General features: G+C 36.8%; 1 protein-coding gene and 1 long non-coding RNA gene across 6 annotated transcripts in view; both read left to right on the top strand.

Moving 5' to 3' along the window:
• Positions 1 to 9725, top strand: part of IQUB (IQ motif and ubiquitin domain containing) — a 78938-nt gene extending 69213 nt beyond the window's left edge. For 4 of the 5 annotated variants that reach the window (XM_065939124.1, XM_065939121.1, XM_065939123.1 and 1 more), the window contains one exon: positions 2061 to 2385. In XM_065939124.1, coding sequence (XP_065795196.1) covers positions 2061 to 2243 — 183 coding nt within the window. In that variant the 3' untranslated portion in view covers positions 2244 to 2385. Of the gene's footprint in view, positions 1 to 2060; positions 2386 to 9062 lie in introns of those variants that run through there. The other variant, XM_065939125.1, reaches the window with a different exon arrangement.
• The window catches only part of LOC136171112 (uncharacterized), a 1397893-nt gene that overhangs the window by 1350982 nt on the left and 30182 nt on the right, over positions 1 to 16729 (top strand). The gene's annotated exons all lie outside the window — the stretch shown is intronic.

Raw genomic sequence — 16729 nt, 5'->3', positions numbered from 1 at the left:
CCTTTCAGAAAACAAATTTTAGGAGGAGGTACAGGTAGTATTTGTGATTTGGTTGAAAAGAAGAGTCCGGTAAAATTAATAAAGAGAATAGATGGTGTTTGTTAATTCAACCAGAATCTGCTTTTGAATCTGAGGGTTACTGTGATAAGTGCTTGGGGAAAAACAGAGAAATCTAATGGATACAATTCTTGATCATTTCAGTTGCATTTGAGCTTAGCTGTAAATAACAAATTAAGCAATTTGCAAGCAAGTTAATTTAACAAATTAACCAAATATGGGGCTGCTTTTCTTCTATAACAGGAATGCAGAGTTTGGCAATGACAGGGTGGTTGTATGTAGCTCTACAATGTTCTCAAAAATCCAGGCCCTCTAACTTCTTCCACAGCCATATTTAAACTTTGGCTTTAATCATAATGATCGTATACTCTTAGGAATAGATAGCTACTTTATCTCCTGCATTATACCCACCTCCTAGATACAGCAAAAGCCTAAAGGTACTTGACAGGTGAGGCTTCCCACTCCCAAAGAGCCTCCCTGTGAGCTTTATCCAGTGACTTCTTTTTAAAAAATATACACACACACAAAAAAAAAATAATAAAAAATATACACATATACGTGTGTGTGTATATATATTCACATATATATATTTCTGCCATGTGTATATATATATGTGTGTGTATGTATATATGCATATATATACATACACATATACATGAAAGTGAAAGTCGCTCAGTCATGTCTGACTCTTTGCAACCCCATGGACTATACAGTCCATGGAATTCTCTAGGCCAGAATACTGGAGTGGGTAACCTTTCCCTTCTCCAGTGAATCTTCCCGACCCAGGGATCAAACCTAGGTCTCCCACATTGCAGGCAGATTTTTTTACCAGCTGAGTCACCAGGGAAGCCCAAGAATACTAGAGTGGGTAGCCTATCCCTTCTCCAGTGGATCTCCCCAATCCAGGAATCCAACCTGGGTCTCCTGCATTGCAGGCAGATTCTTTACCAACTGAGCTCTCAAGGAATGCCAGAAACTTGTCATGTGATCAACCCTAGCTATAATAAAGGCTAAGAAAGCTGAGCATGTCACAGAATACAAAATCGGGCCCCTGTGTAAAACCAGGCCTCTAAATATGAATGGAAGAGAGAATGAATATTGGGTTGGCAACGAGCAGTGTGCCCCTTTTGTTAGAAAACAGATGTTTTCTTTGTCTGTAATGTGGCAGAGCTACCTAACAGAGAAAGTTCAAAGTGCTGTTACAGCTGTGGAGAGACAGGAAGTGTAAATATTAGTTAATAACAAAGAAAAATGGAAAAGCACAAAAATTTGTTAAAGGCAGGAAGATTATTTTCTGTTTAGAAGACAGAAGAGGAATAGTGCAGGAGCTCATGTCTGTGGTTGTAGAAAGGGTGACAGAAAAGAAGTTTACATGGTCACAGCACCACTGTTTATTTATTTAGTTTTTGTTTTATTATTGGAGAAAAGTTGCCTTACAATGTTGTATTAGTTTCTGCTGTACATTGTGATCTTTATTTTGAACTCTGGAGATGTAGAGGGAAGAACAAATTTTAGAAAAAAATTCAAGTTGGTAATTGTATCAGTATTGAAATAGATTTAAAGAGAACCAAGGTGACAAGAGTATTCACACAAAAATATTGATTGACTGTTTACCTAAGGTGACCAGAGACACATGTATGAAAAAGACCCAGTTTGAATCTTTAAGGAGTCTTCTTTATTATCATGGAAGAGACTTGCAAGTAGATAGTGAAGTCCAAGGCAGAATGAATTAAATATTACATTTAAAAATATATGAAAGTGCTTGCAGGTATGGAAGAAGGAGGAGTTAGTTTGAACTCAGTTCAGAGAGAAAATCTAGAAAGACTTCCAGGTTTAAGTATCAAAAGCTGAGCCCTGTAAAATGATGGACAAAGTGAGGGGGGAAAAAAAAAGTTTGCAGAGCTGAAAGAACTGACAAGCAAAGGCACTGAGGCATCAAAGTGTTTTTGTTTGGCAAGATTTATCTGTGACATTTAATACAATCTGATTTTTTTTCTTTTCAGGGATATGAACCCTTGTTTATTCACAAGATCAAACACAAACACTTCCTGGCTAAGAACTATTTTTCTCAAATTCCGCTACTGGCTTCATTTTTAGTTGATGATGGTGAAGTAGAGGAAATCAGAAAGAAGCATCAGTCAGAACCAACAACTAAGATTTTAGAAGTCCAGAGGCCTGGTCCTTAGAAGATCCAGTACTCATTGTTTGGTGATCAGAATTTTTGTCCACTGTTATTAGAGTAATACAGAGGTCACACAACACAGAAGTAGAATTTTATCCTTTCATTGATTTTAATTGCTATACTGTCATAAGTTTTATGGCAAAAACATCCCCAATTGCTTTATTGTTAGATAATGTGAAATTTAAATATAATTTTGTTACTGAAATTAACAAAGAGAACATTTTTTTTTTTACTTTTTCTACATTAATTTATTTAAAATTTCATGTACATCATATTAGAGGTAAAGCAATACACAAACATTCCGAGAAGGGCAAGTAGAGGACGTGAGCGTTCCCCTGGTGCCCTGGAGTAAGGCGTCTGACTACATAGCACACGCTCACGGTGGCGGGAGACTGGTGGCATACACCTGAGGTGGGGAGCACCCAGAGCCGGTGGGTCCTACATGGAAAAGGGCAGCACCTCAATTTAGGGCTAGGAAGAGAACCACAAAGAGTGAAAAAGATAGGCTCAACAGCAGAGGGACTTTCCTTAATACAGTCAGGTCTTCTGGTAAATTCTTTTCCATCTCGCTGAAACTACAGCTCTCTTTTTACACAAACGTCCAAATATCCACAGCAGAAGGGGTGGGAGATGGTGTCAGGCTGGAGGGCAGTCAGTGGGGAAGAAGTTCAGTTGTGGCCTGCTATTACAGAACCCTGGCCTCAGGATACCTGAAAGCAACTAGTTAAGAAGTTCATCCCCCTGCCTTTGAAGTAAAGTATCTGCATTCCTCTAGTTTATTACCTGATGAGCATGCCTCCCCTAGCCCACTAACAAATGAAAAACCACAGAAGGGGTTTCCTTCCTTCTCCTTCAGGAGGACTGTCTATATTGATAAAGGCCTAAACAACAGAACAGAACAAAGTGTTATATACCACTAACACAAAAACAAGCTGATGAAGAAAGGATAGTCACCATATATGCAAAGATTCAAAAATCTAAAGAGATCCTTTTGAGGAGTGAAAACACATATTTATTTAACAAATCTCTTGACTATGTTAAGGACATTTTATAGCATTTTTCATCCTTTCGGAAAAATACTAGGAAAATTTACTATTACTTAAATAATTACAATAAATAGATAGATACAATAAAATAGTTGCTGAATTGCAAAAACAACACACTGATGGCAATGAAGAACAGATCTGGTTCTTGAAAGCTAAAACTAACACGGAAATTGGATTTAGCATAAGACAGTCCCCTGGAATTCAGAGGAAAATTCTGAGAAATGAAGTAGATGAGCAAAACAATAAGTTTAACAGATTTTTTTTGTCCACCTTAGAAATAGCATAAGCTTAAAATGGAGTATAGAAGGAGAAACAATTAACAAAGGTTTAAAACTGATTTCTCTAACTAAAAAGACATAAATCCTTAGGCTGTATAAAGTGTCTATCAAGAACTGGGAAAATTAATATAGAGACACACATAGACACAACTTCATGACATTTCTGGATTTCAAGTATTTTTGACAAACTCTATAAACATTGAAGTTGGAGAGGAAAAACCACGTACGCACACACACGCGCGGACACACGCGCACACACGTACACACACACACACACACACACGCAAAGTCAGTAACAACAGCATTGGATTTATCTTCCCCAACGCTAAATGCCAGAACGTAAAGGTGGAACATTTCTATTGAAGAATTTTGAATTTTGAGTGTAAAAAAAATGATCTGAGAGTTTCACTTTCAGACAATTCTTTTTGGAGGGGGTTGTGAAAACAACAGAAAGACATTTTTAGGCAGGAAGCAAGTCATCAGTCTGTGTGGACTCATTCTGTGCTCCAGCTGACCTTGACTCTGGAAGAATGACCTGGGCATGATAGTCTGTATGAGAAACGGCCGTGAGCACTGAAATTTCAAGATTCTTTCTAAAGGATCATCTCTTGAATGGTTATGGAACAATGTAATGAACACAAATAATTTTTCAAAAAAAAGTCTCTACTGCAAAAAACAAAAATCTGAATCAAAAACAGCAAAAATACCCTGAGTGTTCTAACTAAATTCTGTTGTAGGAAGATCCAGGGGGATAAAGTGTTCCAGATCTTTTCAAGGGGGGATGAGCAAATGGATAAGTAGGTAGGAAAGAAGATATTCAAATATGTAGTTAAAAAATTTAAAGGCAACTCCTAGCAGAATGAAAATGGAATGATAAACCCCACATTTCTAGAGAGACAAGGGAACAGCAGCAAACAGGAAAACTATTGTGAAATAGAGAGGTTTTGTGTGTACGTTTGTCTTTTAGGTTAAGAGGGAGGAGGTATACATGAGAGAAAAACAAGATTAAAAATACCACAGTGCAAAAAAAAATCACAGTGCATAAATTTGAATGGGTTAAAATTCTAGTAAAGGACAGTTATTCTCTTGTGGTATCAAAGGAGTGAATTACAAGCTATGTGCCAGACATGCATCCCCAATAAGATGACATTTAAGGATATTTAGCAATACTTTATCAGTCATATGCAAATAGACACCTCCTAAAACTCCAAAATAATTGGTGGCGATATTCACATCAAGGATGAAAGTGAGAAGAAAAATAGCAGAGCAAAAGAAGTTACTTTATTTTGGTAAATTGTTTTTCACAATATAAATTAATAATCTCTACATTAGGTATGAAAGTAGGTTTAAAACAAAAAGTCAATTGGGAAACAATTCTCCACAGGTTTTTAACGTTTCTGCTTGTCTTTTGAGGAGAGGTACTTAGCTCTTTTTTCCAAGGATATTTGTAAAACAAGCAGTCTTAGAAGACAGAGATAGTGTTTGCTGTTCCCTGTAAGACTCAGCATCTCTTAGCCCGCGTTAGCCTGTAAAGCAGCTCACTGTGTGCATGCGTCACCCTGGGGGAATTAGGGCAAAAGGCTGATATTCTGGCTGCTGTTGTTTCTGTTAACAGTAAATTGTGCTTTATCTCTGACCCAGGAGTTTCGTGTCTTCTCCTATCGTTTATGAACTTGCAGCACCAAACTTGTTAGCTTGCAGTTAGGGTAACATTTCAGATACTTCACAGTTCTTGACTCAGAAAACCTTCAAAATGAAAAAAGAGAGAAATGAGTCAAGAGTAGAAAAAACTGTTTCTCTCGTCTTTTCAGGAACACTGGGTGGTTGATGGCAATTCTCCAACCATTTGAAGTGAGGCAGGATTATGTAACAATGCTTTTGCTCTATGTAATTTAGGTAGATTATCTCCTGTCACTTTTGAGCAATGAAGGAATGAAAGATTCTGATTCTACAAGATATTCTTCTTCTAATATATATAAAAAGAATGAATACTCCCCACCTCATGAGACCAGCGTATCCCTGATATCAAAATTGGACAAGGATAGTACAAGAAAGAAAACAATAGGCCAATTTCACTCTGAATATAGATGCAAAAATCTTAAACAAAACATTAACAAGCCAAATCCAAAAAATGTATTAAAAGATAATAGTATTTGGTTTCCCTGGATAGCATCAGAAGGAAGTTTGAGGTCTGAGAGAAAGAGGTTGGGATATTTATTCCGCTGGCTCTTGGTCAGTTATTGGCAAGTGACTTCTTTTATCGGCCCAAGATGCCAGCTCTAGTTGGATGGCCAATCCTCCTATTCTACAACTCTCTTTGAGTTCTGGGGATCATTCCTTCTTTTTACTTCTTCAGCTTATGGGTCATAATGACGTTCTTTAGTAGCTAGGTTAAGGTGCTTCACTTTTTTTATTTCCTTAAACCATGTCATCTTTGTAAATAATCCTTTTACTAAGTACTTCTCAAATTAGCCAGTTTGAATCTGCCAACAGGTTCCTTCTGGACCTTGAACAAAACAGTAATTGGTACTAGTTGTAGTCCCAGCAAATGGATTTTAAAATGTAATCCTAGGCTTGGGCTGCTCACAGGTTTGAGGAGCATGAAGGTACCCTCCACATAGGAAATGGTACACTAGTAATATGTGGAGTATATAGAATATGCAGAGTATATAGAATATGTAGAATATGCAGACTATAAAGCTGAGCACCAAAGAATTGATGCTTTTGAACTGTGGTGTTGGAGAAAACTCTTGAGAGTCCCTTGGACTGCAAGGAGATCCAACCAGTCAATCCTAAAAGAAATCAGTCCTAAATATTCATTGGAAGGACTGAGGTTGAAGCTGAAACTCCATTACTTTGCCACCTGATGTGAAGAACTAATGCATTTGAAAAGACCCTGATGCTGGGAAAGATGGAAGGTGGGAGAAGAAGGGGATGACAGAGGTTGAGATGGTTGGATGGCATCACCGACTCAATGGACATGAGTTTGAGCAAGTTGGTGATGGACAGGGAGGCCTGGCATGCTGCAGTCCATGGGATCGCAAAGAGTTGGACACAGCTCAGCAACTGAACTGAACTGAATATGTGGAGTGCAATAACATCATGATTTCTCAGTACATCACCAGTGGAGGCATGGAACGGGGTGAAGATGGAAGATAAGCTTAGGGAGGTCAAATGGCTGAGGCAATTAGTTTGATGACAAGGATTGTGTCATAACATGGTCTTTCTTACACTAGAGAGAATCCATAAAGAAAAGGGTATATTGAAAATCTTGAATGTCCAACACAGACCCAGACAGAAATTTGGAAAGCCCTTAAGAAAACTCTAAAGAAATTATCTTCTGTATATAGAAAGAAGAGATGGCTAAAGATTAAGTCTGGAAACTGATTGTAAGGTGTGTAGAGTTGTCACTTAGATGTGCACCTAGGTTAGATTTCCTGCTAAGGTAAGTATACTAGTGAGGAAGAAAAAGGTCTGGTCTGGTATGAGTTAGCCTGTACCGTATACTGAAAGAGTTGCAGGATTGTGTCAATTCTTACTTAGAGCCAGGGGAGTCCATACAAGAATTTTTGTAAAGGTATGAGACTAAAAAGGGTAAAACACAAGATTGAATCAAGCCAAATTGAAGTTCTTGCCTAGAATTCAGGATTTAATGTATGGGCTTGAAGCCCTGAGAATTGCTGGATATGTTACCTGGAGCCTAAACTCAAAAGTAGCCTATATCAGTGAGTTTGAAATGCCTGAACTTCCCTGGAAACATTACTCAGGAAGATGAGTTGCAGTGTTATGTGCAGCTTTCTTAGACACTTCTTAAAGGTGTCTACACTTCACAAAACGAGGATCTTTACCAAGGCTTTAAGAAATGCGAGCATAAGTGGATTACTAGCATCCTTGGAAAATCTGTGGTGGCTGTTCCATGAAAACTGGAAAGGAGAGTGGTGGCTGCAGTGATATCTGACAGCCTGATTTAAAGGGAACAATGCAATCCCCAGAGCTATAAGCCCGGTTGAAACCTAACCATCAGGAAAATAGTGGGCAGAGTTATAATAAGAACCCTAGGGGCAGAGTCCCTGCAGGGATTTATAACAATGGCTAATTGGTAATCAGATCTACAGGCATGAAATGGACAGCTGTATTATTGAATAGTTTCTTAGGGAGTCTGTAACAAATTACCATAAATTAGGTGGTTTAAAGCAACAGGGATTTCTTCTCTCATAGTTCTGGAGGCCAGAGGCCTGAAACAAGGTATAAGCTGAGCCTCTTTCTCTCTCTGTGTCCTATGGAAGAATTCCTCATCGTCTCTTCTGGCTTCTGCTGGCTCCAGGAATTTTTTGGCTGTTTTGACCACATCACTCCAATTTATGCCTGTGTTGTCACCTTGCCGTATCCTCTTTGCGTGTTTGTGTCTTCTCTTCTGTCTCTTATCAGGACACCTGTCATTGGGTTAAGATCCTACCTGGCTGATCTGGGATGATCTCATCTCAAGATTCTTCACATCAGCACATGATCACATCTGGAAATATTCTTTGCTCAAATAAAGTCACATTTACTTGGTTTTAGGAACCACCATTCAATCCACTATAGCAGCCTACTGTGGTTCCATTTGACATATATGAGCAGAAAAAAACAGAGCAAAAACCTAGTTCTGAAGGGCAGAAAAAAATTTATTTAAGGTACAGTAGTGAGGTATCATGGACTCTTACAGAGCTCTCAAACTATTTCACAGTTAAAGAGGCATATTAAAAATTTTAAGAGTTTAGCAAAAAAAAAAAAAAAAAAAAGAATGAAAGATAATAATGTAGTGGATGCTTTTGGCTTGAGAAAAATGTATATCCTGTTGGAGAATATAGTCTGTAGATATCCATTATATTCAGGTGATTGAGGGTGTTGTTGAATTCAGTTATGTCCTTACTGAATTGCTGCCTACTGGATCTATTTATAATAGAGGGGTATTGAAGTCTCCAACTGTGAAAGTGGATTCATCTATTTCTTCTTGCAGTTCTATCAGTTTTTGACTCAGGCAATTTGAGGCTCTGTTGTTAGGTGCATACACGTTAAGGATTGTTACGTCCTCTTGGATAACTGACCCCTTTATCATTATGTAATGTCACTCATTATGGGACTTCCCAGATGGTGCAGTGGTAAAGAGTCTGTCTGCAACGCAGGAGACACAGGCAGACAAGGGTTCCATCCTTGGGTCGGGAAGATCCCTTGAAGTAGGAAGTGGCAACCCACTCCTGTATTCTTGCCTGAATCCCATGGACAGAAGAGCCTGGAAGGCTGCAGTCCATATGGTCGCAGAGTCAGACACCATTGAGCACACGTGTGCACACACACACACAATGCCGCTCTTTATCCTTGCACTTTCCTTGTTCTGATGTCTGCTTGATCTGAAATTAATGTAGCTACTCATGCTCTCTTTTGATTAGTATTAGCATAGAGTATTTCTTTCCACTCATTTACTTTTCATCTGTACTGAAATTGTCTTTGTATTTAAAGTGAGTTTTATGGAGGTGAGTTTTATGAATCCGCCTGCAATGTGGGAGACCTGCAATCCCTGTGTTGGGAAGATCCCCTGGAGAAGGGAATGGCTACCAACTCCAGTATCCTGGACTGGAGAATTCCGTGGACAGAGGAGCCTGGCAGAGGAGCCAGTCCATGGGGTTGCAAAGAGTCAGACATAACTGAGCAGCTTTCACTTTCACTTTATGGAGGCAACATATAGGTGGGTATTGTTTGGTGATACACCTTGACAATCTCTGTTTTTAAACCAGTGACTTTCAAAGTGATAGTTAATATAGCTGGAGTAATTTTAATATCTTTCATGTTTGTTACTACCTTCTTTCTGTTACACAAGTTCTTTGTTCTTACTCTGTTTTCTGTTCTTTTCCTCCTGTTCTTGATTTTAACTTAGTATTTTATATGAATCTATTGTCTCTCCTTTCTTAGTTATATTTACTGTAATATTCTTATGGCCTCATCAGATACACTTATTTTTAAAATTTTCTCATAGTTCCCATGTTATTTAGTGGTTGACTTCCCTGGTGGTTCAGGTGGCAAAGATTCTGCCTTCAATGCGGGAAACCCAGGTTCGATCCCTGGGTTGGGAAGATCCCCTGGAGAAGGCAATGGCTACCCACTCCAGTACTCCTGCCTGGAAAATTTCATGGACAAGAGGAGCCTGGCGGGCTACACTCCATGGGATTGCAAAGAGTCATACATGACTGAGTAACTAACCTTTTCACACTTTAGTGATTACCCTGGAGTTTGCAATATACCTTTACAACTAATTTGAGGCCACTTTCAAATACCATTGTACCACTTCACAGGTAGTCGCAGTGATTTATAACAAAATAATCCTAATTCCTCCCTTCCATCCCTTGTATTGCGGCTGTCATTTGTTTCCCTTATGTAAGTATACATAAGCATATATATGTGCGTATAGTCAATACATTTTGCTAATTAATGAATCTTAATTAATCTAACAAATTTATCTGTTAGATTAAGAACAAGAAAAACAAAAGTTTTGATTTTATCTGCACTTGTTTTAGTGTTTTTACCTCTAGCATTTCGTTTTGGTTCTCTCTTAGGATTTCCATCTTTCTCTTTACATTGCCCATCAATTCGTGCGTATTGTCTACTTTATCCACTAGAGTCCTTAGCATATTAATCAGAACTGTGTTAGGTTCCTGGTCTCATAATTCCAATATCCCTGCCATATCTGGGTCTGGTTTTGATGCTTGCTCTCTCTCTTCAAACTGTGTTTTTTGTCTTTTAGTGTGTGTGTGTTTTTTTTTTTTTTTTTTTTTTTTTTTTTAGTAACAAGGCACTAATTGGGTAAAAAGACTGTAATGTAGGACTTCAGCCATGTGGTGGTAAGGTGTGGGGGGAGGGGAAGTATTCTCTAGCTCCATGACTGAGTGTCAATCTTTTAGTGAGTCTGGTTTGTGATTTCTCAGGTAATCACTGGTTTTGGTTTTTCTTTCTCAGTGGGACAGGATGGACTAGAGTGAGATGAAGTTGGGCATTTCCCTTCTCCCAGGTCAGTTAGGCTCTGATAAAGTCTTAATAGGTTTGTCTCTGGTTAGTTTCTCCGGAGGGCAGACTATGTTCAGAACAGAATAATCTGGCATATTTTGAAATGAATCATTTCCCCATGCAGCTTTCTAGAAGCATGGGGGCATTTTTCTCTGGTGTTCACTGTGAGAATCTTGTAAAGCTCCAGGAAATAAAACTCACAAAAAGGTGGATATCTCTGATGATTTGGTCCCATGGATTTTCTGTCTCTCAGACAGGGTCCACACTGAGCCTCTAGCAATTCATCAATTACAATTCAGGGTCCCTCTCCAGGCACTGGTTCCCATAGAAGCTTCTGCTCCAATAGGTTGTAATTCTCTGTATTTGTTTGTCATTCTCTCCAATATTGGGGGTAGGGGTTCATCCTGTGACCTTACGTTTCTTACAGATGTAAGAAGAGCTGTTGATTTTTCAATTTGTTTAGCTTTTTACTTGTTAGGGCAGAATGGTGACTTCTAAGCTTTTACATGCTGCACTGGAAATTAAAAGTCCCCTGGATGCTCTTGACTCGGAGAGAATTCTGATAATCCTTTTACCAACTTAAATTTAATGCACTGTCAATATTTCAAAACATTTCTTATACAACATTTGATGCACATAAAAATAGATTAAAATAGTATCCATGAATGTTAACTTAAAAAATATATACTTGTACTCAACTTTCAATCTTAATGGTTCAAAGGAAATATTTTCATATTTTAAAATATTTTTATTCATAAATATGTATTTATATAATCAGGAAAGGAAAATATATGAATTATGAACCTCTTAAACATGAACAGTTTGTGATAATTACAAAGCCTCAAAATCTGCTTTTCATAGGATCTTGTAGACAGCTGTTGCAAGATGTTTGTGAAATGTAAACTGAATTTGAATTTCTTCTCTCCCACATACAATTCAGAATTAAATTATAATCTTAAGAAATACATGCAAAGAGTGATTGTTCTCAGATTCTAGAGAGTTGACATTTTTACATTGTGTCAAAACTGAAGTAAGAGTATATCAAAACTGAATTCAGCAATGTTTAATCACTGCTGGAGAAGGGGAAGACACAGGATGAGATGGCTGGATGGCATCACTGACTCGATGGACATGGGTTTGGGTAGACACCGGGAGTTGGTGATGGACAGGGAGGCCTGGCGTGCTGCGATTCATGGGGTCACAGAGAGTAGGACATGACTGAGCGACTGAACTAAACTGAACAGAATCACTGCTGATTCAAGTGACTTGATGTGAAGATGAATATAGGGGATGCAGATACAAATCAATCTGAACAGAATATAAGTTTTGTACAACTCAGAAGTCTGTGTTTTTTCTGACTCTCCAACAAAATGATATCCTGGAGTTTGGCATTTCACATCAGTATTGGATTTGTGAATTGAATTAGGTATAAGAACAAGTAATTGAAAGAAGGAAATTGGGTTATTTTTTCCTAAGAGCTCTTCAAATTGTTCTCGTCTCTACTTATAAGCCTATCTCCCTTTGATGGAATGCCTTTTCGTGTGCTAGATATTCCCCAGTTTTCTTTTCTACCTTCACTTCCCTGCTTCTGCTTATTCCAATCCTATGTTATCTTTCAAGTTCAGCCCAACTGTACTTCATTCATTTATGTACTCATATTCAACATATATTTCTTGAGTTTAATATGGGCTAGTTATTATGCCTTGGGGCCATATGTCAAGTAAAACAGTATGCTGGTAGGAGACACACGATATTAGGTTTACCCTTCAGGGACGGGTCATTTTCTTAGTGCCCTACCTGGTTATTAACATATAATAGTGACATGGCGCAGTAGGCATTTGTCCAAAGCCATTGTATCCTAGCTTGGCCCAAGTGTCATCCCTTGTCCTCACTATTTCCTTTTAACGTACATGAAAGTGGTTCAAAAGAGAATAGAACTCTATCTTCTGGAGGTGAAGTTTTCAGGCGTAGAAAATGTGAACAGCTACCGCTGAGATCTTGCAGCTATGAACTGTACAAGTGTTCAAGAAGTTATTATGAACTCTCGGTGGCACTTACTCAGAAAAAGCTTCCCCAACTTCACAGGAGCTTTATCTGCAGATGGATTGCTCTGTCTCTCCTCCCACTCAGCTTGGCTTCCTGCTAATGCTTCTGTTTGGCAGCTCCCAATGGTCTTCCTAACCTGCATTTATCTTTCCGAAATTAGAGGCAGCTGGGCAATTTTAGGAAGACAACAACTCGCTAATTCTCTCTTTTCTAATTTGTAAAGCCAGTAATTCTCTCAAACTTTAGGAGGCTCTGAAACAAAGCACTGCATGTGGTCTTAAACTTTTTAGGCTTTATTAGTTTACAAATATTCTCTAACAATGTAAAATTTTAAAAATACCGATTATTAGAATAAAATGTTATATATGGTGACAGCTCTATTCTTCTTACTTGTTTTTAAGTTGATATGAATAAAACTGACTGGAGTTGGTTTCCCAGTGTAAGAAACTAATTTCTGTCAACAAAGGTCCATCTGGTCAAGGCTATGGTTTTTCCAGTAGTCGTGTATGGATGTGAGAGTTGGACTATAAAGAAAGCTGAGCACCAAAGAACTGATGCTTTTGAACTGTGGTGTTGGAGAAGACTCTTGAGAGTCCCTTGGATTGCAAGGAGATCCAACCAGTCCATCCTAAAGGATATCAGTCCTGGGTGTTCATTGGAAGGACTGATGTTGAAGCTGAAACTCCAATACTTCGGCCACCTGATGCGAAGAGCTGACTCATTTGATAAGACCCTGATGTTGGGAAAGATTAAGGGTAGGAGGAGAAGAGGGCAACAGAGGATGAGATGGTTAGATGGCATCACCAACTCAATGGACATGAGTTTGAGTAAACTCCAGGAGTTGGTGATGGACAGGGAGGCCTGGTGTGCTGCAGTTCACGGGGTCGCAAAGAGTCGGACACAACTGAGCAACTGAACTGAACTGAACTGATGCACAGCAAGTAACCAGAAAAAGTTTGAGTTGAAAAAAATTTAAGTTGCTTTCTAATAAAGAATTTAAAAATGCTTATTTGCTTACAAAATCCCCACCATTTTTATATTAACAATATATTTTTGTAATTGTTTTCTTTGGACAAAATTCCAAAGATACTATTTTTAGCACAATTTTATGTCTGCTACTTTTTCCAGCTTTTTAATTGACAGTATTATTTGACCTAACAAATTTTGATCTGCCATTTAAACCATCTTTTCCTTGTGAATAACTCTTAAGGATAAACTTTCTTATGTAGGCCAAAATGCCACATAGTCTTCAGGTTTCCTCTATGAGTTATGGAAGTACAGAAAAGGAAAGCGGACTGGGGTATTTGACACATCATAGCTGTACTTTGTTTTAAAAACATCAACATGCTAATAAAAATGCTATGATAAAAGCTAGCAAAAAAACTTTTTTTAAAAGTAAAACCTGTATTTTAAAAGACATAAATCTGGCAACCTCTGATTCATGAAAAGGATCCCAAATCCCCCAATACTTATAGTTACAATTTCTATTTGCAATGACTTAAGTGTACATAAGAAATTAATTTTACTGCATCATTTTATTGTTGAGGTAAAATTTGTAAGCAGTGAAATATGTGGATCCCAAATACATTATTCAATGGATTTCAAAAAATATATACACCTGTGTATACAATAAGACCATCAAATTATAAAACATTTATGTTACCTCAGAAAGTACTTTTGTAACTTTATAGTCAGTTCCTACCCACCATAGACTATCACTTGTCTGATTTCAATCATCCAATAATAGCATTGCCAGTTCTTAGGTTTTATAAAAAATTCTTGTGCTTAGCTTCTTGTTGCTCCATATGACATTTCCAAGCTTCACTGATGGATGTCTCAGCAGCTTGTTGATATTTATTGTTGAGTGATATTTTATTTGGATTGTTTCCAGTGGTTTTTTTTTTTTTGGCTGTTACAAATAAGCTCCTATGAACTTTCTTTTATCAAGTCTTTTAAGAGACATATATTCTCATTTCTATTGACTAAATACAAAGAATTGAAATTGTTGGGTCGTCGGCTACATGTATCTTTGACTTTAGCAGAAAGTGCTAATTGATTTTCCAAATTGGTTGTATTATTTTATACCCCCACTAACAACATACAAGGATTTTCTTTGCTCAGCATCCTCACCAGCAGTTGGTGGTGGTGGCTTTTTTGTCATGTTGCTGGAGGTAGGTGACATCTCATTGTAATTTTAATTTGCATTTCCCTGATGGCTAATGATGTTGAACAATTCTCAGGTTCATATTGATCACTTCTTATGTGTTCTATTGGAATATGTATTTTTAAGTGTTTTGCCCACTCTTTAATTGAATTGTTTTTCTTATTATTTAAGTGTAAATTTTTTTATAAATTGTGAATACAGGTCCTTTGTTAGATACATGTATTTTGGATATTTTCTCCTAGTTCATGGCTCTCTGTTTAATTTTATTAATGGTGTCTTTTCACAAGTAACAGTTTGCAACTTGTTAAAATCCAACTGATCAATTGTTTCTCTGGCAGTCTATACTTTTTGTTTCCTCTCTAAGAAAAGTTTTCCTTCCCCAAAGTTGATATTATTGTTATTGATATTATTGATACACTGATATTGATATACAATATTGTTATTATTTCCTTCTACTTTCTAGTTTAAGCTTTATAGTTAGGTCCTTGATTATCTTGAATTAATTTCTGGACATTATGTGAGAAAAGGACTGATTAAAATGTCTTAAAAAATTTTTTTTTTAATTTTCAATTTCTTCTTTTGAAATTACAAAGCAAATTTATTTTATTTAAAGTTAACTCATGCCTGTGATGAAAAATATTCAAATAATAATATAGTTTAAATATTTATAATAATTTCTATTGGATACTAAATCTATACATGCAATACTTTTCTCTCTTCCTTCACTTTCTCTGTCCCTCATCCTGCACCCCTTTCCTAGAATGTTAACACTCTTGAATAACACATGGTAAAACTCTCAATGAATTGGTGTTTTCTGCATATCTTATTTTTAAACTCTATTTAAAATGCTTGTAATCATATATAAAAGTCAATGATCCTGTGCATAATATCAAAGTTTGAATGATGTAACTCAAATGTAATAGGCTAGTAACTGCAAATTACTCTATTGTAAAATTTTCTGTTTTTTTTTGTTAATATGGAAGATATCTAGTTGTTCTTATACCATTTATTGAAAAGATTTTTCTCCCTTCTTTTATTGGTGCCATAATTGAATTTCTCTATTGCTTGCTGTATATTTCATTAGTACCTGCTCTTTTATTGATTCATTGTTTCTACTTTTGAGGGGTTAATTTGCTTATTTTTTCCTGATCTTCAAGTGAAATTTAGTCAATTGATGTAAAATCTCTTTTCTCATAGATTCGTTTCATCTTATAAATTTCCCTATAGGCAGTGCTTTAGCTATATTCAACAAATGTACTATGTTGTAATTGCAATATAGTTTTATTTTATAAAAATGTTTAAAACAGTCAAGTGCTGCTCTTTGAATAAAATCTATGTTTTCCAAGATGAAGATTCAGTCATATATCTTTTATATATTTGAGTCTGTGCATATAATATTACTCAGATTCATATAACCTAAAGGCACATTTCTAAGAGGAAAAGTTTGAGGCAGGTTCTTATTCAATGCAATAATATATGCAATGCATGATTTGACTTCAGATATAAAAATTACATCCTCTGAAATAATGCATGAGTATATCAGTCTGACTGAATTTATTAGGTTTTAAAAACTACTCAATCTAAGAAAGGAGTGTTCACTCAAACACAATTTATTTTAGTAGTTTATTCATCTATGAAATCTAGATGTTGAATGTTTCCAACTGTTAAAGTCAAATCATTCCAAGTTTTCTGTCTTTTCTCTCTCACTTTCTTTTCCTGTTTTCTGAATTGTTCTAATGAGATATTATGAGCAAAACTAAATATGCCTCTGAAAAGTTCGTATTTATTGAAAGAGATTGACCATATCTCTGGGAAGGGGTGCCATTCAGGAAACCAAATAATGAACATTGTGCAATGGTCTGTATTTTTGTTAGCAATGCTCAGGTAGAGAAATGCCTGAGAAAAATGCTTAGAGAAA

The sequence above is a fragment of the Muntiacus reevesi genome, chromosome 6 (genome assembly GCF_963930625.1).
Source record: "Muntiacus reevesi chromosome 6, mMunRee1.1, whole genome shotgun sequence".
Taxonomy (NCBI): Eukaryota; Metazoa; Chordata; class Mammalia; order Artiodactyla; family Cervidae; genus Muntiacus; species Muntiacus reevesi.
The sequence above is the reverse complement of the archived record's forward strand: the minus strand, read 5'-3'. Positions and strand labels throughout refer to the sequence as shown.